This window comes from Penicillium citrinum, assembly GCF_028827155.1.
Source record: "Penicillium citrinum strain IBT 23319 chromosome Unknown utg000005l:1.0-1900146.0:1.0-1900348.0, whole genome shotgun sequence".
Taxonomy (NCBI): domain Eukaryota; kingdom Fungi; phylum Ascomycota; class Eurotiomycetes; order Eurotiales; family Aspergillaceae; genus Penicillium; species Penicillium citrinum.
The window spans coordinates 1648132-1673523 of record NW_026622690.1 but is presented as its reverse complement, the minus strand read 5'-3'; the positions used below and the strand labels follow the sequence as shown (position 1 = coordinate 1673523).

At 45.8% G+C, this 25392-nt stretch overlaps 9 protein-coding genes across 9 annotated transcripts; 6 read left to right on the top strand and 3 right to left on the bottom strand.

The window, feature by feature from the left end:
- Nucleotides 1–1411: 1411 nt before the first annotated feature.
- Nucleotides 1412–2121, top strand: N7469_006460 (uncharacterized protein; the record flags this gene model as incomplete). The annotated part of the gene is made up of 2 exons (XM_056645378.1): nucleotides 1412–1718; nucleotides 1814–2121. The coding sequence occupies 2 exons, from the start codon at nucleotides 1412–1414 to the stop codon at nucleotides 2119–2121; spliced, it is 615 nt and encodes a 204-aa protein (XP_056500616.1).
- Nucleotides 2122–3207: 1086 nt separating this feature from the next.
- N7469_006459 (uncharacterized protein) lies at nucleotides 3208–3489 on the bottom strand (the record flags this gene model as incomplete). The annotated part of the gene is made up of 1 exon (XM_056645377.1): nucleotides 3208–3489. The coding sequence occupies one exon, from the start codon at nucleotides 3487–3489 to the stop codon at nucleotides 3208–3210; it is 282 nt and encodes a 93-aa protein (XP_056500615.1).
- Nucleotides 3490–5854: 2365 nt separating this feature from the next.
- N7469_006458 (cytochrome P450) lies at nucleotides 5855–7427 on the bottom strand (the record flags this gene model as incomplete). The annotated part of the gene is made up of 4 exons (XM_056645376.1): nucleotides 5855–6202; nucleotides 6260–6859; nucleotides 6948–7306; nucleotides 7376–7427. The coding sequence occupies 4 exons, from the start codon at nucleotides 7425–7427 to the stop codon at nucleotides 5855–5857; spliced, it is 1359 nt and encodes a 452-aa protein (XP_056500614.1).
- A 1508-nt stretch (nucleotides 7428–8935) lies between these two features.
- N7469_006457 (Aconitase/3-isopropylmalate dehydratase large subunit alpha/beta/alpha subdomain 1/3) lies at nucleotides 8936–10477 on the top strand (the record flags this gene model as incomplete). Its single annotated transcript, XM_056645375.1, has 1 exon — nucleotides 8936–10477. One exon carries the CDS (start codon nucleotides 8936–8938, stop codon nucleotides 10475–10477), a length of 1542 nt encoding a protein of 513 aa, XP_056500613.1.
- Nucleotides 10478–12788: 2311 nt separating this feature from the next.
- On the top strand, nucleotides 12789–14954 carry N7469_006456 (monooxygenase; the record flags this gene model as incomplete). The annotated part of the gene is made up of 6 exons (XM_056645374.1): nucleotides 12789–13017; nucleotides 13081–13160; nucleotides 13214–13500; nucleotides 13563–13880; nucleotides 13934–14076; nucleotides 14131–14954. The coding sequence occupies 6 exons, from the start codon at nucleotides 12789–12791 to the stop codon at nucleotides 14952–14954; spliced, it is 1881 nt and encodes a 626-aa protein (XP_056500612.1).
- A 757-nt stretch (nucleotides 14955–15711) lies between these two features.
- N7469_006455 (acetoacetyl-CoA synthase) lies at nucleotides 15712–18076 on the top strand (the record flags this gene model as incomplete). The annotated part of the gene is made up of 5 exons (XM_056645373.1): nucleotides 15712–15819; nucleotides 15872–16884; nucleotides 16956–17413; nucleotides 17499–17839; nucleotides 17924–18076. 5 exons carry the CDS (start codon nucleotides 15712–15714, stop codon nucleotides 18074–18076), a joined length of 2073 nt encoding a protein of 690 aa, XP_056500611.1.
- A 614-nt stretch (nucleotides 18077–18690) lies between these two features.
- Nucleotides 18691–20298, top strand: N7469_006454 (glutamate decarboxylase; the record flags this gene model as incomplete). Its single annotated transcript, XM_056645372.1, has 2 exons — nucleotides 18691–20123; nucleotides 20187–20298. 2 exons carry the CDS (start codon nucleotides 18691–18693, stop codon nucleotides 20296–20298), a joined length of 1545 nt encoding a protein of 514 aa, XP_056500610.1.
- A 1415-nt stretch (nucleotides 20299–21713) lies between these two features.
- On the top strand, nucleotides 21714–23026 carry N7469_006453 (uncharacterized protein; the record flags this gene model as incomplete). Its single annotated transcript, XM_056645371.1, has 2 exons — nucleotides 21714–21900; nucleotides 21984–23026. The coding sequence occupies 2 exons, from the start codon at nucleotides 21714–21716 to the stop codon at nucleotides 23024–23026; spliced, it is 1230 nt and encodes a 409-aa protein (XP_056500609.1).
- Nucleotides 23027–23356: 330 nt separating this feature from the next.
- N7469_006452 (nitrilase) lies at nucleotides 23357–24887 on the bottom strand (the record flags this gene model as incomplete). The annotated part of the gene is made up of 2 exons (XM_056645370.1): nucleotides 23357–24331; nucleotides 24414–24887. 2 exons carry the CDS (start codon nucleotides 24885–24887, stop codon nucleotides 23357–23359), a joined length of 1449 nt encoding a protein of 482 aa, XP_056500608.1.
- Between the last annotated feature and the right edge of the window lie 505 nt (nucleotides 24888–25392).

Below are 25392 nucleotides of genomic sequence, written 5' to 3'. Positions count from 1 at the left end.
TCATAACGGTTCTATTTTTGGTGAATACTGTAGTAGGTATTGCATTGTCGAAGGCTACCATACATTTATACCATATTCTTATGCTTGATAGCTATACACAATTTTCTATTGGTCTTCATTTATTTATGCAAAAAGAAAAGAAAAAGAATATCAAAGACAGAGACAGAATACGTCGCTTGTACTGAGGGTAGTGGTGAAAAAAAAAGATTTGACCGACGCAGGGGTCGAACCTGCAATCTCTTGATTCGTAGTCAAGCGCCTTGCCATTGGGCCAGCCGGCCTATTCTATACATTTCTCCGCCAGTTCTGCCATTATTAGCCACAACAACAATTCATCATCGCCGCAAAAAGGTAAGCCGGGTCAAAAATGCCGAGAAGCGACTCTATCGACCTCTTCCTTTCTCTTCCTCGTCTCCCTCTTCTTCCACTTGTTCACCCCACTATCTCCACTTCTTTCCCACCATTGACCATCTGTATCACTATCCATCACTTCCTACTGGCTCTCGATGGTTCTTTCAGTGGATCTCAATTGATCATTTTCGGCGCGTCCTCGGTGAGTCGCCGGTGAGTCGCCGGTGTGTCCGGTGCAATCGGCCTTGTCCTTCCACCCCCGCGAGTGCCCCGGCCGTGACGTTTTCGCCCCCCCCCGTGGGTGGCCCTATGATGTCGAGCGGCAGGAAGAAGTCGGAGGAGGTCGCCCCGAGATTTCTGGAAGTCTTCGATGCAGCCAAACCTGAACTTTGTCCAGTGGCGAATATCTATACTACATCCCTGGGATCATCTGGATATTTTCATGTAACCTGTCTATCATGTAGTATCAAGAATCAAGAATAAACTTGAAATGTAATACTACTTTCTTCTGTATCTACCACGGGTAACTAATGGTCTACTATGTACATAATCTGTTAATTTCCCTGAAGCATTACAACTCCACCAGAGAAACGTCCACGCACAGACGTTCCCCCCCCAACACGCCCCGATCCGGTGGGTTTTTGGACTTTGGGACAGTCTCACTCTTGGCTTATCTCGTCCACTTCGTCCTCCGCCTACTTCCACTTCCATTTCCTTTCCTCCTTCTTCTCTTCCTTCATTCCTTTTCCTTTTTATATTTCCCTTTCATCTCCACTCCACCTCCTCCCCCCCCCTTCAATCACTCCAATGCTTAACCGCATTCTCCTTCCCCAATCCCGCTTTTCGTGCTCGCACACCGTCTATCCCCAATCCGGGAGACGTCTGCTGTAAAGCAGAACAGTTGCAGCCAGTTACTCGTCAAATACATAGTACGCTTTTGTTGCTGGCTAGTTACTGTGCCTGTACCTGGACTCGTGCCTGTACCTGTGCTTGTATTCCACACTATATTACTCCTGCTCCTCCTCTGTTGTACCTACTGCCTTTGTTGCTATTCCCCAATATGACATTTCGTGAGAAAGTCAAGCGTGTTTTCCATCGCTCTTCAGCCAGTCAGGATACTGGTCGCCCCAAGGTCGAATATTATCGTCGTCATGAGGTTCCCCCTTCCAAATTTCGCGGTCCCTTCGATAAGGAGCATCAAAAACGCTTAGCCGCTTGGTCCTTCGATCGCGCTATGGTCGAACGCCCGCGGTCCCTCGATTTGGCCCTGTCGCCCTGTGCCACCTACAATTTACCCGGTCCAATCGATAGTGATGCTTCCGAGGAGATTGCTCCCGACGACGACGGCGTGGAAATCGTCGATCCAGGTATGTACCTTACTCAACCTTCTACATATATATATTCAACAAATACCCCCTCTCATCCCCCGTTGAACCCACAATTGACACCATCTTTGCCGCAGCTTCCGACCAGGAAGAACAACAGGAGGACATCCTCAATTCTCGCCCCACCAACCCAAACGGTTCTCAATCTTCTACCATCGTCAATGACAGTCATAGTGGCTCGATGATGACTCTGCTCAATGAGACCTCTGTCTATGACTTCCCGGATGACCCGATTGCTCAACTGAAGGAGTCGGTCCGCTACACCTCCCCAGCTGTCCGCACTCTCTCCCCTGTCTCACGCTCCCCACGAGGCAAGGGTCATCATCAACCTTTCTCACCCGAAGATCTGACGCGTGCCTTGATCGCCGTTCAGGTGTGCGCGTAGAACGGCATCCCTCGCCATCCCTATTTCTCACTCCCATCCCTTCTACCTTCTTGCTACATCCTGGAGAATGTGCCTTTTTCTCTTTCCTTTCTCACCCTCGCTTCATCTGACTAGATGTCAGTCACCACATTTTCACCATCACTTCCATTTTGCTCTCTCTCTCTCTCTCTCTCTCTCTCTCTCTTCGTGGCCTTGGATGGTTCACGGGCGGTGTCGGGGATCACCGTTGGAGATTGGGGGCTTGACACGAATGATCCACGTTCACACGGATTGGCTTGCATCTGATATGCATCGCATTCAGCGTATACCCGTTCTGGCGTTTTCTTTGCTTTCCACTTGCTTGGGCCGGTCTAGATAAAGTATTGTACTAGATAAACAACGGTACAAAAGTGCTCAATACACGATTCATCATCTGCCATCCGTCATCCACCACGTAGGAAACTCAAATCACATACAAATAGCCCAGTTAAGCAATTAGCTCCAAAACGTACCATAAATAAACTATATCCTAGTCGAACTAATGGAACTAACTACAATTTTCCCCATACTCGACTCAAAATTGAGCAGATTAACCTAATCTCGCCAAGCCGCCACCCCGCATCAACAACGCACATCAAGTCTCGGCACTCGCCCACTCTGGCAATGATCCCTCCCGATCAGCTTTTCCCCCGCATATTGAATTTCTGAGTGGTCATTCAGTGCGCCGATGACGACTATCACTAGAAGTTTAGATAACTTTGTTATTGCGTGGGAAAGTATTGACAGGGGTTAGGAAGATCAGCAGATCAGCATGTGATACTGTACAAGGAGTATACAAAGTGTACGGTATACAACCAACGAGCTCAGGTAATGCCGCGGTGGTGATATGCCAACTTCCAGCCTAATACTTCAGAAGGAAAAAAAAATTAACTAATATTAGATTCTATGCTTCAGGCTATCTCCTATCTTATAGAATCTCAACAGAATGTACGACGTAGCCAAGATGTCCTCATGCCCTACTACATAACACCATCGCGAGAACAGCATGGCTTGTCAAGGTTAGTGCATAGAAGTATCGTCCGAGCAATTAAGCCCTCATATAGCTGACTACACACCGGATTCACATGAATCAAGCTGGCCAGGCTCAACCAAGGTGAATGTTCCAGACTGAGCTACTGGGGTGGCACCGGCAGGACTACCAACAGAGACAATGTTAATTTGGAAACCGTCTCTATATAGCATATTAGAATCCACACTGATAGATCTGCACATGGACGGATCAAGCCAATACCCATTATTCGTGGCAGATAGATTAGCAGCCACATCATGGCTCACACCGGGGAGAGTGTAAGATAACTCCGATGTCTTCACGGTGAAATTCAACGGCATATCGATAGGTGGATTTGCCCCTCTATAATTAACAAGACTGAAGGATATCTTGGTAGGATCGGTGCTAATCGAAGGCTCTGGTATTAATGACAAGCCCTTCCAAGTTCTGATTGTACTCTGTGAACGGCAAGTGGAATTTGAATTTGGAGTATTACTTCACAGAAGTCCAGTCGACAGTCAGGTCATCACTCAAATCAACGCACTCCCCATCAGCGGGTGACGTTATGCGGATCCCTGCCAATGATGTCAGATATAATTCAAAAGAGAAGAGAGGGCTTCGATGTCTCGCCATTAGCAGCAATCGCCAGGGTTACAGTATAGTAAATAGATGCGAATCGCATGATGATAAATTGAGCCCAGGGTTTGAGTATAACGTATAACGATGATTTGTAGGGAATATTCTATAATAGGAAAGCGAAGGGATGCTCTCTTTATAGTTGAGCATAGAAGAAGTAAGCAAGTATTTGATGGCCACATCTCGGTTACGATTGCTGACGGGATGCCGAAGGCAACGATACACCGACACTTCTCTTAGTGAACCTGATAGATTGTGTAGCACCGCATACGTAAAGACGATCTGGGGCTCCCTGTCAGCAACAGGGGATAGTTACTAATATTACAACAGTGGAGGGAACCTGGATCACAGATTATCAGCTTTCAGCTGTTCAGAATGAGGTAAATTGACTTTATTGAATGAACATGCAGACCCGAAGAGCCTACTAGGTTCTCTAAGCCCTTCTGCTCCGCATGTTGAGAATGCACATAAAAAATGGAGAAAAAGAAAGGCTAGTTCTGTCATACTCTGTGTTCCCAAAAGAGCATTCGGTTCGTTTCAAAATACAATTAGTCACATATTACTAGCCTCGAGCTTTGAGGTTTGGCGTGGGTTAATCTAGAGCTTTCAAGAGAGATAACCCTTATAAGGTGATGTTAAAGTATAAAATCAGGCACTTAGAAATAGCTCAAACAATTTGAAGATAGGTTATTTTCTCTGCGTCAGCCTAGCGAGATCTCACACAAGAAGTGGATATACATGTACAAGTATTGCCCTTGCTTTGAATGTATCCTCTGGGGGCTTACTACATTGGAACTACATCGTGAGGAGAAAGTTAAAGATGAAAGCTTGCGGTAACAGTTTTCCTTCATTCAAGTGATACGCTCGCTACTAAACAAGAGACTGCTACATACAGTACGATAGGAGGAGGCCTCTGCATTTGCAAGCAGTATAAGAAAAACCGTTAGTAGGAGAAAAAACCTATACCGAGACCTAAATGAAATTTCATTTTTAATTATTTAGATAATAGCCGAGAATATCATGTAAGAGCTTACCTTGGGAGCTGTAATATCCCAGCTTCAAACTCCACACAACACCATTATCTCACTAAGATCCACCCTCTGACCCAATGGTGAATAATTATGTGAACTGTTTAAATTCGCTAGCAGTGTATCACCACAGTAGATGTTGCAGTAAACAGATGGAGTGAATGGAGCAATTTGAGCCGATGAAACGGGAGCTGGGCTTGAAATTGGACCAGGGTTGATCTTATGGCCGTGAACTGTGACGTGGAACGGATAGGTTCTTCCAGTTATTTCATCATGGAATGTTAGATCTATCCACTGATCCGATGTATTGGCAGCCGGAGCCGCAAGCGCAGTGTTGAATAAGAGCAAAAGACTAGAAGGTAGCTTCATGATTGTACTGATTAAGACTTGACTGATTCGAGAAGTATAGATTTCAGAGGAATGTTTCGACTTAGCAAAAAGAATGAAGCGAAAACTAGAGAAAGGCCAGGTTTTATAATTGCTATAAATATTCGACAAGTGCAGGTTCTGTCTGCTAAAGGTCGCACAATTTTCCATGGCGATCACCAACTACGTGAAAGGATGGGGATGCTTCATTCCTTGTCGCTCAATCTACGACGACACATTTTCCGAGTCGATGTATGGATAATATCATTATACGAACAAACGTATGGCAAATAAGATGAGCAAATAGCAAATAGCATAAAAAGCCAAAAGTCATATGCCACCAGTTCGAGTCGGCTACTGTAAACAGACAATAGCTGACTCTATCAGGTTTTATGATGGAAATGCAATGAATGGCTCCGTACTTTACGCAGCCCCGGTCATATTTTGAATAATTCCATCCTTATTTCAAGCTTCATTAACTTAATTTGTCCATGTACGTTGAAGTTGCCAAGATTGACAAGGGTCCTCCTGGGGTCTATACCATGACAGTTTTTCTCATGCCGGAGGCCCGGAATCATCATGCTCACCTACTAAGGATTGACGGACGATGATAAGTCGATACAGAATATACGCAATAGGGACTTGATTTGGGATTCCGTAGTTCAAACTGCTCCTTTCAAACTCGCTTGGTGATCTTCGCGTAAAGATACTCGGGTTTCACGAACCATCGATTACGCCCAGCAAGTGACTTCCTACTGTCAACAGCTCCACCCTTACTCATAAATTCGATATCGAAGTTCTTCACCAGTACAGGGATGAGCTTGTTCATCTCCAGAAGAGATATGTTCTTCCCAATGCAAGTTCTCGCCCCATATCCAAAAGGCATAAAACTCTGCTCCATAGCCTTGGTATGTTCCACATCAGCGTCCACTTGAAGCCAACGTTCAGGTTTATATTCATCTGCATCACCGCCGTATATTGTTTTATCACGATGTGCGACCCAGCTGTTCATGCCCACGTTACTCTAATGATAATATTAGCACATGATGTTCATTCAATACAGGCAGCAAGGTCCACTCACTCCTTCTGGCAAAACCTGGCCGCATATCGTCAGACCACCCGTTGGTACTATCCGCCACATAGGGTATCCGGTCCCAGGATGTAGACGAAGAGCTTCCTTGATCACAGCTTGTAAATATGGCAGACTTTGAAGCTCCTGAAAGGTGAACTTCCCTTCAACCACAAATCCAGCCTGTTCAATTTCCTCGCGCACCTTCTGCAGACAATGAGGATGCTGGTACAAATAGAATAAAGTTGCAGATAGCGAGAGACCAGTCGTGTCGCTGCCCGCTCCAACGTTAGCACCGGTAGTTGCCGCAATATCGTGACTCGTAATTTGTTTATTCCCATCCATCTGAGCCTTGATCAATTTTTTTGCCATGTAGACGGGGCCATTTTCGTCAACATCCATCTTTGTCTGCCTCGTGGCGAGCACTCTCCTATCAGCAAATTCTTGTACATAGTATAGCTCTTTGGTCACGAAGGCTGCGATCGGATCGACAATAGGCCGCAACCAAGTGTATAATCCGATATAGCTTGCATAGCCCAAGGTGGCGTCCAGCGTTTTCATCAGATGGGATATGTCCCTGCCTTCATCAAGAAAGCCAAAACGCTCACCAAACTATGCCCCAGAATGGACGTATGGTCAACGACTGTATTTCTAGAATTGAATTGAAGCGTTGGCTGCGATAATAGTATATGTAACTCACAGTTATTTCACCAATTACATCAAATGCGTAGCATTGTAACCAGTGAGCAAGATCCGTATCAGAACCCGACTCGGCGAATCTAGTGAACTGAGCGTTCAAAAGATCGACGCAATTATCGACGTATGGCTCGTATGACACAAGAGAAGTCATGGAATACAATGAAGCTACTTTGCGGCGCATTACAGAATGATGGGCGGGAAAGCGCTCAGAGAATAGATTGGTTACCTCCGGATCAGGATTGAAGTTCCAACTTTTATACCAAGTGCCCTTTACTAGTTGACTGCCGTGTCCATAGATGTGTTTGATTGCGGTTGCATCATCGACGCTGTAGTATCCCGGGGCAATTTGAACGATCTTTCCTATTTGACTGTTAGATATAGTCCTTTTCTCATTTCTGTTCCTTTAAAATCCAAGCCTTTTATGCTTACCATATTTACGATGCAACTTGACGTTGGTATGATGGAAATCTCCTTTATACATCTGCCACAGATACCAAAGCTTTGTATACTTTGCTAGCCATGGTCCAGGGATATTGGAGCTCCCTGATCCTCTGGAAAACCATATATGAGTGACGATTAGGACTCCAATGCAAGCTACTGGGGCATATGCCGAAGTACCAAGATATGAAAATAAAGCCATATTGAAGAGGAAACTAGCGAGAAAGATGATGATGAATCAGTCCGCAGGAAACAAGAAGAACACAGATTTTAAACCAGTCCACTTAATACTATCAACAATGTGGACAACCGAAGACTACTTCATAAGAGGTAAGTATCATCTAGACGTCTCGGCCCAAGACTCCCTTGGGCCTTGAGCGAATGATGGCGATTCTCACATCCCTTTGTCAGCGGAATCGGAAGCATCTTTCAACTAAAACATCCGATTTATCCAATTATATTCAATGTATGCATTGGTGTGGATCCTTTAGAATACTGTGTCATCGGCTGTCCACAAGATCTTCCATCGGATGCCATTTTGGACTTGCCAAGGGATATGGCAATCCCCGCAATGCCATAATGTGGATGGTTGTACTCGAATATCAACAGGATACGAATTAGCAATCGTTGATTTATGAGCAATATTTGCTTGATTAGTACCTACTCAAGTAGGTGGTACTGCCGTAAGACTGAAGTAGCTAAGCATACCTGGGCAACATCGCCAGTCTCTTTAAGCACGTCGAGTTGCTTCAAAATGGCAAAATATAGCCTGAAGACATTCTCTAAATGCCTTGCCATATTTAAACCTTTTCTCAATTACATTGATCCTCGCAGTCCCAGACTAGACACATCCTCTCGCTCTTGACAAGACTAGCGTATTGCCACGCAGCGATACTCCCTGAAGACTTGGCTGGATGCTCTGAGCCGATATTCTACACGAACATATTCCAATATTATGCTTTTAATATCAATTTTAAGATCTGCTCACTCAGCAAACTATTTGCTTTAATGTTATACATTTCATCAAGAGATATTATGTGTTATTGTGGGAAATCCACATTGAGTGGCATTACCCGCCCGCTGTCGGCATCCTCATCCGATCTTCAGTTTCTCCTCATTTCTTGGAATAACCATCCAAATTTCATGCGATCTGTCAACTCGGAGATGAGACTTGCACCGGTTTATTAAAGCCCTTGTACCTGTTATATCTCTGAACAGTTTTTGGAGTACTCTCTTTGAACTGAAATAGCACCTCATCAATATAATGGCCGTGAGTCACCCGTACTCCATACTATTATCGAAGACCAGCGCAGCTGACTGATGAATAGAAACAAATCGAAGCACGCGAACTCATCCCAGGCAACGTCGAAGGGAATCTCCTTTCTAGTGATATCCCTCTCAGTTTCTGGGGAGGTGTGGACCCCGAGACTGGCATCGTCATTGACAGTCACCACCCTTTAGTGGGACAGTCAGTGGCGGGCAAGATCCTTGCTATCCCAAGTGGCCGTGGATCTTGTACAGGGAGTGGTGTTATTCTTCAATTGATTCTCAATGACTGTGCCCCCCCTTGCTCTCATCTTCGGACGAGAGGAGATGATACTGACTATCGGCGTTATTGTGGCACAGGAAATGTTTGGGAAGAGCATTCCCGTTTTGAATGTGCCGATGGCTTCATTCGACTCACTTCGGCGGAATAGGTGGGCTCAAATAAAGAATAGTAAAATATATTGTGGAATCAACGCCGATGACAAAGATTTGAAGATGGAATCGTGTCGCATCTATACCACGGAACCTACTCATTCCTCGCTGCAGTTGACTCAATTTGATCAAGAGTTACTGGATGGCATTCACGGGAAAGCAGCACAGATTGCAATGCGAGTGATTGTCCGCACAGCGCAAATCCAAAAGGTCACTTCTTTGATCGATATAACAAACGGTCACATTGACTGTTGCATTTACACTGGACCTGCCACCCTAGAATTTGCACAACGCCTATGCGATTTGGGAGGCAAATTCAGAATCTCGACGTCTTTGAATTCCATATCTGTTGATCAGCGACTATGGCGATCTCAAGGTATTGATCCAGCTCTCGGTGTACCCTCCGAGGAACTGGCACGTGCTTATCTTGAGATGGGAGCTCGACCGACATTTACCTGCGCTCCATATCTCCTCGACGAAGCCCCTAAGCTGGGAGAACATATTACATGGGCCGAATCAAATGCAGTTGTCTTCGCCAATAGTGTACTGGGGGCAAGAACTATCAAATGCCCGGACTATCTCGATGTGATGTGTGCTTTGACTGGCCGAGCACTGGAAACTGGCTGTCATATCAGCGAGAATCGCAAAGCTAAGATCGAGGTTCAGTTTGAAATGACCAAAGAGGTAGACGACACCCTTTTCCCGCTTCTTGGTTACCTCGTGGGAGATACTGCTGCAGACCGTATACCAATTGTTACCGGGCTGGAAAAGCAGGATGTCACAATGGAGGATCTAAAGGCCTTCGGGGCTGCCTTTGCTACGACAAGCTCATCGCCAATGTTTCACATTGCTGGTATTACGATAGAGGCACGCAGCCCTGAGGAAGTCGAAGCCCATCTGAAGGACACGCCTCGGGTGTCAATCAATCCCTCTGATTTAGCCAAGCAATGGTATCGTTTCAATAACGTTGACGGGAGTGAAAGTAGTGTCAAAATTGACCTGATATCACTTGGAAATCCTCATTTCTCATACGAAGAGATCAAAAAAGCAGTCAAGCTCTGCTCGGGCCGCAAAAAGAACGAGAAAATCACCATGGTTATAACCTGCAATCGAGATACATACTCTCGAGCAGCCCAAGACGGCTACATCTCAGTCTTAGAAGATTTTGGAGCCTTGATTATAACAGATACTTGCTGGTGTATGATCCGAGAGCCGGTTATTCCACGCGATGCACAGAAAATAATCACCAACTCGGCCAAATATGCGCACTACGGCAAAGGGCTTACTGGGAGACAAGTTCGATTCGGAGGATTGGCAGAGTGTGTGGAGGCTGCGTGTTCGGGAGAAACAAACAACAAGCTCCCTCAATGGCTGAAAGATATAGAAAAAGTCTGATATATGATAGAAGAGAATAAATTTAGTTCGAGAAACTTTCAAAATAAGCTCCACCGGTACGTTTGATGAGGGGCCTATTATGACGCTATTCTAGTACAATGCTTGGATTGAGATCGCAAGTCGCTCAGATAGTCCCCACATGTTGACTAATCTTCAACCACGATAACGTAATCCACGGCCGGTCGGGACACACGGCCGGTCGGGACACTCACCCCCATGATAAAAATTTAAAACATGATAAATCAACCAAAACGCATCAATTCAACTAGATAATACGATTTTTACATGAAGTAATCCTATGGCCAATTTGGCCACATCCACTACAGGTAGGCGGAGCCCTTCTGGCTGGTTGAATCGGCTGATTAAGCAGATCGACCTGTTCATGTAATACTGCCCCATCAGCTTCTATAGGCTTATTTAGCTGTTGAACTAGCTGTAGACCCTCGTCGATTGATAGACCCTCTTCGTGAGTGATCTGCTTAGTCGAACGAGTGCGCTTTTGGCGTTTTTTTTCATTCGCTGCGCGAAGGTTTGTATTATCCTGCGCTAGTAATGCAGCGCTATGTAATGATAGATAGGCGCCTTTGATAATCTGATTTACTACACTGCTGACTGGGCTCGGAGGGGTATTTGACTGTCGGTGTAGTAGATTCTTCAGTAAGGAAGCTTGTTTTTGTAGCTGAGCAACAGTTCCAGGTGTTTTTGGTGTGAATTGGCTTGATCTGCTGCTTGGTCGGCTTGATGGTGGTGAAGGTGTTCGGAGAGAGATATTAAGTCTAGAAAGTACTCTATCAGCATTAACTGGTACAATACCAGTAGCTGCAAAGCTGTTTTGAACGATATTCGGCTGAAAAGCTTCTACTCTTGCGTGTGGATAGTCTGCAAGAAAATCAAACTTATCGATATGATTATAGTCAGTGCGGGCTAAATCACTTACAAAGCGATTATAGATACACTTTAGTACTGCAAAGTATTCAACATCAAGCGGTTGAAGTAAATGAGATGAATGTGGAGGTATATAGAGTGGTATAATATTATTTTCGGCACAGATTCGATCAAATTGAGGTATAAGATGACTACTATATCCATCAAGAATCAACAGCCGAAATCGCTTTTGTATATATAAATTAGTATATACAATGATGAAGATTTTTTGGAGCCAATGAAGACTGATTTCATCAGTAGTCCAGCCATTATTCGATATTTCAATTCGCCAATCCCTAGAGAGATTTGATTCAAACCAGCCAGCGATATAAATCTGGCCTTTGAATATAATGCAGGGTGACAGCAAATAGCCATCAGCATATATTGTTTCAATTGCAATAACCCATTCACGATTATCTGACTGGAGGATTGATCGCCGACCGTAGTATTCTGCTCGTGTAACCACTTTTTGCGATAATATAAGGCCCATTGCGAATCCGGTCTCGTCAAAGTTATAGATATCCTCTGGTTGGATACCATTTTCCTCAATCGTATATTGTACCATCAAAAACCATTCTTTTATAGTCTTTGGATCCTCATTAAGAGCGCGCTGATAATCATATCGCTTAGAAAAGCGTGATCGAAGCTTATCACATCGTTTAACAAATGTTGATGCCCAATTGACGCCAACAGTCAATAAGGGTGTGGTTCCACGCGCTGTAAGAAGAATATTGGCCATCTCTCGAACAGTAGAGGGCCTAGGTGCTGCTCCACGCGAATCCATAGAAAGAATCCATTCAGTAAGCGAATCCTCTTCATATTGTGTCAGTTTATGACCTGATGGGCGTTTATCAATGTGTGAGGATCTTCCATGCGCGCGCGCGTGTAGTGTGGAACGAGGTAGATCGTATAGCTTCGCTGCTGCGCGAATAGATTTGATACGGCCGTTTTTAATATCGTCAAGGGCTAATAGGACCTTGCCCTCCTGATTGGCCAATTTCTGCGAAGATTCAGTGCGAATTGTGGCATAGTAGGCGGTGGAATTAGGTAGGGTGGGAGGAATACGCGATTTTGGAGTGGGTGTCCCGACCGGCCATGGATTACGTTACTTAAATGTCGAAAAGCTGTATGGGCCGTACTGTACCAACCAATAGGAAATATAAAACAAGTCTGAATTGATATTTTGCCCATTACACACAATTTATAAGGGCACTAACAAGTTACTAATCGACTACGGTTTCAACATGGTATTCGTACTCTCCGCCTACCTAGTAGGCTGTATAGACCCACACCAGGCCTGTCGTACTGACATTAAGTTATTTCTTTTTTGAAGCACTCATATATTCACGACTAATTTCTTTGCATTCACTGGTGCCGCAGCTACAGCATGTCGGACCGGATGAACTGCGAAACAACAGTTGTTCTCATCTGCGGATGCGGACCTACTGGCGCAATGTTGTCTGGGTATCTGGGCAAGCTCAGAGTGCGTAATATCATACTTGAAAAAGAAGCTGATATTACCACTGATCCCCGTGGAATTGCTCTTGATGACGATGGGATTCGTTTAATCCAGGGACTGGGTTTGTATGAGCATGTTTTCACTGAAATCGGCTCTTGTAAGAACATTATACGCCTGCAAAGAAGCATCGTACATGACTGATGGCAATGTCTTTGGCTAGATATATCGAAGGCCAAGTTTATTGGTGGAACTCATCGCAATTTACATGCAAACCCATTTCTGCATTTCGATACGGCTTCGGTGAGAATTTTCACATTGACAAAATATTCTGAACAATTCTAACCCACCAAAAGACCGAGGGACAAACAGGGCACGTTGGCGTTCTCGCGCATAAACAGCCTATCCTTGAGAAGCACCTCCGATCTACAGTCGAATCATCTACACTATGCGAGCTGCGCAGTAATTGTCTGCTAACCTCTATCTCTGAAGATGATGACTGGGTCTATGCCACGTACAAGGATGCATCAGGCGAGGAGAAAAACTTGCGAGCTAAGTTTCTGGCAGCTGCGGATGGAAAAACCGGATTCACGCGGAAGATGTATCTAGAGCAGAAGGGGATTCGACTCGAATGGGCAGAACAGTATGCAATCCCCAACGTCAACTCTTTGAGAAGATTGAACTGATCAACACTGGCGTTTTCAGAACTAAATACGAAGAGACATGGGTCGCATTAAACTGGAAATTACATCTTCCAACAAGAGAAACTCATCCTTCATTCCCTCTATGGGATCTAGGATATACGCCAGAGGAAGTGTATGATCTCTTCTTCCCGAAGGACTTTCGGTTCTTGTGCAACCCTGATCGTCCAGCAGTTTGCGGTCGGTTCGGCCTTCCGAAAGACTGTCTCTGGAGGTTCGAGTTTTTGGTTTCTACCGATGAAGATGGAAAGGAGATGGCATCAGAGGAAAAAGTTCGTGAAGTGGTTTATCCATACTTGATTCATCCGGGTAGTCATTATGGGTAAGTTGGGTGAAACTTGATCAAGAATATAGTATGTACTGATGCGATCACAGCCTGAAGGAAGATGTTTCCTACCCAGAAGATTGCATCGAAGTACTGCGATCACGACCATTTCGATTCTCAGCTCGCAGCTGCAATAAATGGGCCCTCAACAGAGTCATTCTCTGCGGAGATGCTGCGCACGTATTTCCCCCGTGTAAGTACTCCTACATCATCTGAATGAGTCATTTCTAAAGCAGAACATATACAGTTGGAGGCCAGGGCATAACATCTGGATTTCGAGATGCAGTCGCTTTAGCCTGGCGACTGGCCATCGCATGCAAGCCGGGACCAAGCATCGACTACGAACCTCTACTGAGAGGCTGGTATCTCGAACGAAAGCAGCAGCTAGACTCATCACTCGCCAGTACCGTAAAGAACGGTGAAATGGTGAATGCAAAGAGCCGAGTCCAGGTCTTTCTCCGAGACTGGGTTTTCTGGGTTCTCCAACTGGTTCCAACTTGGAAGCATTGGCTTGAACGTGGGCCTCGAGGGAGTGGACCTACTCATTATACGCATACATCTGAGATGCCATTCCTACCTGAGTTTCATGGCGGCGTTCAGTTTCCACAAACATACTGTATTAGTTTGACCTGCGATGCGAGAGTACAGTTTACCGATGATGTGATATTCTCCGGCAAGAGAGGTATCTTTCAAATTGTGGCTCTGCTAAAAGGTCCCGACGAAGTGGCGTCCGCTATGCAGGAGCTGGCAGATCTAAAGACGGATGATCATCTTGTTTGTCCTGGCGAAGCGACATTCTTTGTCCCTCGAGCTTCGTGTGAATCTCCACCGGCGGGTGGGAAGACACTTGAGAGCCCGCCAGTCTTCCGCACGGCAACAAGCGACGAATTCGCTCGGTCATCGCTTTGTGATTCTCGACCGGACCCACGGGGGTATAATGAGTCTTTGATGTGGGACTGTATGAGAGACAAACGATACATAGCGTTAAGATTTGATCGCTTCGTGTATGCGATGTGTGATTCAAAGGCCGAGTTAGAGGAGGTTCTGGAGCAGCTGAATAGACAATTCTAGACACAATTTAAATTTGATCAGTTAGAATGGACCATCTCAGTCGCGTTCAATTTTTGATAGGAGCCATTCATGACAGTGTATCGGCTTTGCCCTATGTATCTTTGATATCCGCAAAGAAGATGATTGAAATGGTATGAAAAGAACTCCAAAATAGCTTTTTTTTGAAAGTTGCAAATTCAAGCTACTATATCTTCGAAATCCTTTCTTCGTAGAGTTTGATATTTTCTGCCCACTAACGAGTTGTCATAAGCACATTGCACATAGTGACTCTTATAGTATTGGATCATTAGTTTGAACCTACCATTCTTTCTGCCGTTCTTTCTACGTGTCTTTCTACCACCTCTAAGCCTTCGGTATAATAGTAGAAACAAGAGGCGGTAGGTCAAAGCGGTCAGCAGGCGATTTCAAACTTATGTAACACCACTCTCCAACCAGTTTAAGCCCCTCAAACCCAAGGGAAACTACAATACTGTACGCAGTGCTCATTATAATTATCGAGGCTAATGTAACATTATCGTAATATAAGCAACAGTATTGAGGGATTTGCTTCCTGTTCCCCAGCTTTTCCTGTCTTCCTTTGTCCGATAGACCCCGCGTTTCCGCGGGGCCTCGGTTGATTTCGTTGCGGGCCGCAAAGATCGAATTACCGACTGATTGCTGGTATATTAGACGAAGTTATTTATTCCTTCAAGTAATTCAATTTATATCATATTTCCTGGTCATTTGGAAATTGTTTGAGCGCATAAATCATACCAAGATGGCCCTAGCTATACCTCGGAAGCTTTGGGAGCACCCCAGCCCGGAATCTACTGAGATGGCACACTTTCAAGCTGAATTAGAGCGCTCGACAGGTCGTAAATTCAAGGTGACCACACAATATGAACAATAACTGGCATTACTCACTAACTCCGTCATAGACCTTCCATGAATTATACCTGTATTCAATTCAGAATCGCACTGCCTTCTGGGAATTTTGTTGGAGCTACTTCCAGCTCATCCACGAGGGAAGCTACAACCGCGTAGTCGATGAGTCTGTCAGAATGGACAGTATTCCTGCGTGGTTCACAGGAATCAAATTGAATTTCGCGGAGAATCTCCTTTTCTCTCGCCGTCTAGGCGACACCACTGGCAAGGAAGATTCCAAAGTAGCCATTACTGAGATTCGTGAGAATGGTCTGGCGGAGGCGGTTCATCTCACCTGGGGAGAATTGAGGCGGAGAACAGGTGTATTGATCCAGGCGATGAAAGCTAATGGTGTTACACGTGGAGATCGGGTAGCTGTCTGTTCTTCGAACAGTATTGATACTCTGCTAGTGTTCCTAGCAACAACGGCGCTTGGGGCGATCTTCTCATCGAGTTCAACCGATATGGGCGTGAAAGGGGTATTAGATCGATTATTACAAATCAAGCCTCGCTGGTTGTTCATGGATGATTATGCTGTTTATAATGGCAAGACATTGGATCTTCGTCCTAAGATGAGAGAGATTGTGGAGGGCATGAAACCCATCAACGAATTCCAGGGCATCATTTCACAACCGCGATGGCGAAATCAACCTGCTGATGTCCAGCATATTCCCCGATCTCAAACGCTGTTTGAATTCATTGCTAAAGGGAAAGGCAAGAATAATCTTGAATTCCTGCGGGTTAACTTTCGCGATCCATTTTTGGTCGTATACTCTTCTGGAACAACCGGACAGCCCAAATGCATTGTCCACTCAGTGGGAGGTGTACTTCTAAACGCACGCAAGGAAGGCGGTTTGCACACGGAATTTGGGCCGCAAAGTACTGCATGTCAATATACCACGACAGGATGGATCATGTACATGTCGACTGTCCAAACATTACTTTTCGGAGCTCGAGTGATTTTATATGACGGGAGTCCGTTTGTACCGGATATCACTGCACTGGTTCGCATTGCAGCACAGGAGAAGTATGAAAACCCCGAATCCAAATATCGGTGATTGAAAGGAAAGATAATGTATGCTAATAGAGGACTTGTAGGGTTACACACTTGGGAATATCTCCACGATGGTTGCATGAATTGCAGCGAGCTAAGATACAACCACGCGAGTTAGTTGATCTCTCCTCACTCAAAGTTGTCACTAGTACAGGAATGGTACTGCGAGATGAGTTATTTGAATGGTTCTACGACGAAGGCTTCCCTGCACATGTTCGACTGAACAATATCTCCGGCGGCACGGATATTGCGGGATGCTTTGGTATTGGCAATCCTCTCAGTGCTCTCTATGTGGGTGGATGTAGTGGATGCAGTCTAGGCATACCGGTTGAAGTCTTTGATTCTCTCATTGAGGGCGGCCCGGGAGTCAAGGGTGCACCTGTAGAGGAGGGTGTTCCTGGAGAGTTAGTGGCCACATCAGCATTTCCCAACATGCCCACGCAATTCTGGGGCGACGTGGGCGGCAAGAAATATCACAGCGCTTATTTTGAACGATTCGACGGTAAGCTCTTATCGACATACAGTATTTTTTTAGATAAAATGATACGGCCACCTGGGAATGATGTTGACTGATATGATTGGCGCAGATGTTTGGACGCACGGGGACTTTGTATCAATCCACCCGATGACGAAACAAATCATGTTTCATGGACGTGCTGACGGGGTCCTCAACCCATCTGGAGTGCGATTTGGATCCGCTGAAATTTATCGAGTGATTGAGGCCCACTTCTCGCAAGAAATAGCCGATTCGATCTGCGTGGGCCAACGACGACCTTGCGACGTGGACGAGCGAGTGATGCTCTTTTTGCAGATGAAAAGCGGGGCGTCGTTTACAGCCGATGTGGTCAATCGAGTTAAACAGGCCATTCGATCTGAATTGAGTGCGCGGCATGTGCCGATGTACATTTTTGAGACTCCTGAAATACCGGTGAGTTGTACTCCGTGGTGCCCACATGGAGGTGTAATATCCATACTACATGGATGTAGTGTAAGCTAGGGCTAACAGGATCAGACCACGGTTAATTTGAAGAAAGTCGAGTTACCCGTGAAGCAGATTGTCTCTGGAAAGAGGGTTAAGCCATCGGGGACTCTACTCAATCCTGGTAGTCTGGAGTATTATTATCAATTTGCTGAAGTCGAGAAGTTGCGGGAGAGTAAATTGTGATCATCCTGTTGATCACAGTTTAATACAGAACTATACTTAGAATTACCGAGGAAGTATCAATATCTACCACATGTCTTGTATTTTAACGCATTCTCAATTAATACTATTCAGTATATATCTACATCTATATATAGATGTATGAATAAATATGTTATCTACTTTATTACTCTTAATATATTTACTCGCCTATAACGTACATACCTATGTATAACTACGAGTTACATAGTATGTGTTCACCGGATCGCTCGGGTGTGATCATCCAGCCAAGCTTTCTCCAAGCTTTGTACCCTTCCGATCTGCCCTTGAGATATTTTTATATAAAAGTTCAGTATATTGTATAGATTATAATATAATAATAGGGATCAATTCATTGATTATACAATATATAATATATATTCATAATAATATATATATATATATACGATATGAACAAATAATGAAATACATGAACACAAGTACTTAAGCTGACTGCTGCAAAACAACACTGCGTCATTGCAGCCCCGCACGATTTACACTTTCAAGTTCCGCCTTTTCTCTTTTCTCTCCCTTTTCTTTCTCTCTCTTCTATTTCACTCCTTATCACTCCAATTCATACTATACACCCGAAATCCAAAATGGTTCATCTTGCTTCCGTCAAGAACGATAACGAGGTCTTCCATCCCTCCTCTCGTCAAGTCGACTCCATCGACGCCCCCGCTCCCGATGAGAATGACATCTTTACCAATGTCTATGGTAGTCACTTTGCCGCCGATCACCTTCCAGAGCATGAGATGCCCGAAGGTGCCATGCCTCGCCAGGTTGCGGCTCGGATGATCAAGGATGAGCTAAGTCTGGACGGTAACCCCAAGCTCAACCTCGCCAGTTTCGTCACCACTTACATGGAAGATGAGATTGAGCAAATCATGCTCGAATCCCTCAGCAAGAACTTCATCGACTATGAAGAGTACCCCCACAGTGCCGAGATTCAGAGTCGTTGCGTCAACATGATTGCTCGTTTGTTCAATTGTCCCACAGACGCTCAAGGCGAGAATGCCATGGGAACTTCCACCATTGGTTCCTCCGAGGCTATCATGCTGGGCACACTTGCGATGAAGAAACGCTGGCAAAACAAGCGCAAGGCCGAGGGCAAGGATTATTCCCGTCCCAACATTATCATGAACAGTGCCGTACAGGTCTGTTGGGAGAAGGCCGCTCGCTACTTTGATATCGAGGAGAAATATGTCTACTGTACGGATACTCGCTATGTGATTGACCCAAAGCAGGCGGTCGACCTGGTGGACGAGAATACCATTGGTATTTGTGCTATCCTTGGAACCACCTACACTGGTGAATATGAGGATGTCAAGGCTATTAATGACTTGCTGGTCGAGCGCGGTATTGATTGCCCCATTCACGTTGATGCCGCCAGTGGTGGTTTTGTGGTCCCTTTTACTCAGCCCGATCTCGAGTGGGATTTCCGTTTGGAGAAGGTTGTCTCGATTAACGTCTCCGGTCACAAGTATGGTCTTGTCTACCCTGGAGTTGGTTGGGTGATCTGGCGATCTCCCGAGTATCTGCCCCAGGAATTGGTCTTTAACATTAACTATCTGGGAGCCGACCAGGCTAGTTTTACCCTGAACTTCTCCAAGGGTGCCTCACATGTGATTGGACAATACTATCTATTGATCCGACTGGGTAAGCACGGCTACCGGTCCATCATGGTGAATCTGACTCGGATTGCGGATTATATGGCGGACCAGCTGAAGCAGATGGGGATGGTTATCATGAGCCAGGGTAAAGGCAAAGGGTTGCCTTTGGTGGCCTTCCACCTGCCTCCGAACCCGGACCGAGTCTATGATGAATTTGCGGTCGCCCATCAGCTTCGTGAGCGAGGATGGATTGTCCCAGCTTATACTATGGCCCCTCATAGCGAGAGGCTGCAATTGATGCGGGTGGTTGTCCGTGAAGACTTTAGCATGAACCGTTGTGATAGTCTCCTGACGGATGTGAAGCTGGCACTTGAGACATTGGACGCTATGGATAAGTCGATGATGGAAAAGTATCAAGCGTACGGTTCCCTCTTACTTTTTTTTTTACTTATTATTGAAAACTTGCTGACTGAGTTGTATAGACATATGCGTAGCCAGCGAGCACACCCTCGCCATAAACACTCGCACCAGGCATATCACGGGGAGAAGCACTCTCTGCAGGGCCAGCATGGAAAGACTCATGGGGTTTGCTAATTAAATACGTGTAGCTTGAATTAGTTGTTGTTGACAAGGAGTAAATATGACTTATCTTCTATTCAATTTTATACTAGACGATACGTAGTAGTATAGTACAATCTATTTTTAACCACTCCCACTTTAGCCTCATTGATACATAAATGTACATAGTATGTACATTTATGCTATGCTATGTCTTTGTTTATTAATTGTTCAGCTGAATATAATACTAATACTGATACTGCATATTCTACTCTATTCAAAATGAGTAATACTCATTCATACACTACTATGTACACAGTATATTGCTCTACACTACTGTACAACTACGAAGTAGTAATCTAGTAATAATCAGCACAGCCTCCCCACCTCGTCTTCCCCTCATCTTTTCCTTTCTGTCTCTTTGGACAATCTTAAGAATGCCCTTCTTTAAGAAGAAATCCTCTGCTTCCCCCCCCAACCACAATCATCCAATTCTTTTGCTCGTTCTGTTGAAAATCTTGTTCATCCGGCTTTTATTTCATCTGCGCATCCTCCTCCTCCTCCACTTGCTGCTGCTGCTCCTCCACCACCTTCAACTACATCAACAACAACAGCTACAACAACAACAACAACACAAGGAGGACCTCCAGAATACGAGACAATCCACCACTTCCAACCTCCTCGTTTCATTCCTCCTGAATCATCCAAAAATCCGAAACTCTCCCAACCAGAAGTTCAATCCTCATTGCATCGTTCTCAAAGCCAGCGTCAGCCCCACCTGCAGCAACGCGACCGACCGACTATTGTCGCCCCTGAACTTCAGCCTCAGCCTCGTCAAAAAAGAGGGTTATTTGTGCGCCCTTCCTCGGGTATCCTCGATCGTGCCTCGAGTGTGTCTATTAAGGGGAAATCCATCTCTCATCCTATTTCCCAGCCCGTGTCCCCTCAGGTTTCCTCCAATACTTCCGCCGAACACGTTGCCCGCATTAGCCAAGAAGATCAATCAACTGCTTCGCTTTCATATGAGCCACGATCTACCTCATTGGTGTATCAACAGCAACAGAGACAACTACAACAGCAACAACAGCAACAACAGCAACAAAACTTCCGACAATCGCGCGACCAGATCGACCGATCGCAATACCCTTCCCAACAGATCGATCAGCCCTATCGCCGTCCCCTCGCTCGTTCCAATACCGATCCAAACCTGCTAGATCAACTTGATAATCCATCGCCTACTGAGCCTGGTGATTTTACTTTTGAATCGTCCCAGCCTCAGTTCCAGTCTCAGTCCTCCCAGCTCCAGCCCCAACCTCAGCCTCATCCCTACGAGGGCTATCGGGGCCAGCCCCCCACGTTCGCAGCAGGATCTGGTATTGAATGCACGACCCCCCTCCCGGCAGTCTTACGAGCCACTCTCCCCAATCCGTTCGCAGACTCATCCTGACGCCATGCAGCAGGCTTCCGCGCAGGTGCCCAACGATCAACAATCGGAGACTTCCAGTCGTCGCGGGAGCGCAACCTCCCGAAACATGCCTGATCAACCAGGGCGACAAACCCCTACCAGTAACACTCGTAGCCGAGAAGACCTGGGAGATATCGATGTGAGAGCGTTACTACAGAAACATGAAGAACTCCGTATGTATACATCTGCCAGTTACTACACACTACTCACCGTACCATGGTACCCGTCGGTTGATCCCGAACTAACTATTTTACAGAGAGTAAATACTCCAAGGTGAAACGCTACTATTTTGATAAAGAAGCCCAGGTCCAGCATCTCCAGAATACAGTTGCGCATCAACGAATGGCTGTGTCTCGTACCGTACTTGACGACAATGAATACGCGAACCGGTTCCAACGCCTAGACGGAGCCATCAAGGACTTGGCATTCTCGGTGCGTAAGGACTGGCGGAGTGTTCCGTCCTGGTTACACGGCTTGATCACCGACGATGCTCTGACAACCGGCACAAAAGAGATGATGGCCATGGGCCGAGCCGTAGTCAGCAAATGGCTCAGTGATGAGGTTTTCCATAAATATTTCCACCCAGGTTTAGATCCGGCCCTGAGTGTGCAGATGAAGAAGATTGAGATGAATCTGCGTCGACAACAGGCTCGACCTTCTACAGATGAAGATAGGGAGAATTCTATCGCTCGACTTTCGAATTGGCGCCGCACCACCTTTGACGGTCTCGGCGATGCTCTATCCACACCAGAAGCACAGGACTATCGCGCAGAACTCATCGAGCATTTAATTGCCGAACTCGCCTCATTCCTGAGCACACAGCTCCAAGAACCGGCCTTGCCGGGACTCGAGGCTGGTGTACGAATGATCATCGAGAATACAATCAATATCGCCGAGAAGATCCCTCTCGAAGCTCGAGACGTCTATGTTGAATATCTTCCTGTCAATATTACCTTCAATGACGCCTTTATGAAGGTAGAAGGCCAACTCCCACCACTGACTCACCAGCCTCCGCCCCCTAACGATCAAGAGCCCGATGAATCTACGGCAGCAGCTGTAGCAGAGGAAGACTCATCTCCTGGATCTAACTCCAACTCCGGAGCCGGCGAGAGTACATCTCCAGCACCACGCGAGTCAAAGAAGAAATCCGTCTTTGATACGTTTAGAAACCGCAAATCCGCAGGACCAGACCAATCTCGCACGGCACAGGCACACGATGAAAAGGCAGACCAACCTGAAGTTGCGAGCCCCCCCTCGCATTCGATTCTCCTCGTTCCTCACCGTCGAGGTGCGCGGTAAGGGGACTGCAATGGTCCTGCAGAAGGCACCAGTGTGGTTGATAGAGTAAGTCGGGCGTAAACAAAATAAGAGTTAGGATTTGTATATATCATGGCCACGACTCATGCTGCATGATGATGATGATGAGCGGACGACTAGCGGCTTGAGCACGATTAGCATTGATATCCCATTCGTTTTGTCTGATAGTGATTGTTATTTGAATACCATGTTCAAGAGTTGTTTTGTTATTTATTCTTATTCTTCAAAAGTATTGTGTTCTACTGTCTCCAATATCAACATTGTAGTAGTTTTCCCTTTTGCTTCTCAATACAAGCAGTAGATTTACACAGTCTACATCGGGGGAGGATCCAAATCCAATCCCTCAACAGTCAACTTGAATGCGTCACTCCGCGAATAACTTCCCGCAACATCCAAGTCCAATCGACCTCGCTCACAATCTTCCAAATCAATCTGTGCAATAGCCAATCCATCTCCAACAGCAACAGCCTCTTCCTCAAGACCCGCCGTGAAATGCGGTCCTGCAGGTAAACTCGCCGCTGCATCCTCACTATCCGCCGAGTCATCCGTAGAAACCTCCCACAATGGTCCTGCCAGGACTGCACCCAGCGGCGAAACAATACAAGAGCCACCACGCGAGACAAACTCATCTGCGTTGGCCTTAGATTGACCCAGTTGTTCGACTCGAGATGCTAGCGCATCGACTTGGGCAGTCACATCTTCAATTCGAGATGTAGTTCTGGTAGCAGAATTCTCAGGCGTTCCTGATTCCTTAGGACTCTCGCCTGGATGACCTTGACCCTGAGGCCAAACTATTTCATGAGGGCCCTCAGCGGTAACAGAGAGTTTTCGCCCAGTTAAAAGAGGCGGACCCTGGCGTCCACTCTGACTTTGACCCTGACTTTGACCCTGACTTTGACCCTGACTTTGAGTAGGAAGTCGACCTTTATCCTGAGCCTGAGCCTGAGAAGAAGAAGCCGCCTGAGCAGAAACACTGGAAGATTCATCTGTGGCCGTAATCCAATCTGGCAACTGTGATGTCCTGACGCACTGATTCGCGGAGAGAACGAAGCATCTTCCCTCGGCTCCAACAGTTCGCATAAGCGGTAACCATGTATCACGGGCATCTGCCGTGGGAGCAAGATAGATATTCACATTCTGCGAATATAAACTCTGTCGAAGGAGAGGCATATAATTTTCCCAACATATAGCTGAAGCTAGAGTTAGAGGAACGCCATTGAGTACAGTCGTGACAGCTCTTAGTGTTGAAGCAGATCCTTGACCCCAGATAAGTCGTTCCGAACCAGTCTATAGCCGTTAGCATTTAATTTACAATCACAATGACAAACCGCAAATATGTCTTGCAAGTATGGCAGTAGTTTCAACTTACAGGCATAACCTTCCTCCTCTTCCCCAAAACACCCCGCAAAGGATCAACATACACAACCGCACAATAAAGACTCCCACCAGCCCTCTCCACAACCCCCGTAACAATAAAAACCCCGGAATCAGCCGCAATCCTCTCAAGAATTTCTCTCGTCCCATCACCACGATGAGACTTCCCCTTCGCAACCTCCAACTTCCTCTCTACCCAATCATCCCCAGCTCCAGCAGGTGTATCGCCCAAATCAACCGCATCTTTAAAATACGCTAAGAATTGCTCACGTCCGCGTGGATGTCTGGATCCAACCGCTGCCCCGAATGAACAGGTTCGCGGGTACCCGCCTAGATAAGCCTCTGGGAAGAGAAGGAGGTGAACGCCACGCTTTGAAGCGGTTAGAGTTGTGCGTTCGAGAGCCGCGAGGGTTGCGTTTAGATTTGAGCGGGTGCGGGATTGCGCGACTGCTACTGTTAAATTGGGCATTTTGAAATGAGTAGATGTATATATATATATATATATAGAGAGAGAGAGAGAGAGAGAGTATATTCAGATGAGATGAGTAAATGTAGTTGAATAGTGAAGTAAAGTTGAAAAATTTATATAAAAGTAGAAAGTAGAGTCGAGCGGAGTGGAGTGAGACATTCCGGGGTCGCCCCCACTCTGGTACAACCAGTGACATCATCACGATTCATAGGAGTAAAGATATTCTATCAAGTATACACTTTTACATGATCAGATATAATATCAAATTGAGTAAAATGAAGTTATGTATCAATCTGCCTGGCATCCATCGGCACCGGGAAATATGTACAAAAACTGTAGCGGATTCTACCACATGCAAACTGGGAGAAAGAATCCCGGGTATAGCGCCTCGCTAATGAAAAGAAAGAAGGAAAGAAGAAAAAAAAAAAAACAAGGCCAAATTTGAACCAGATGGAATGCCAAATTGCTAAACGCAAAATCATGTCAAGTAAATCAAGTTCAATGC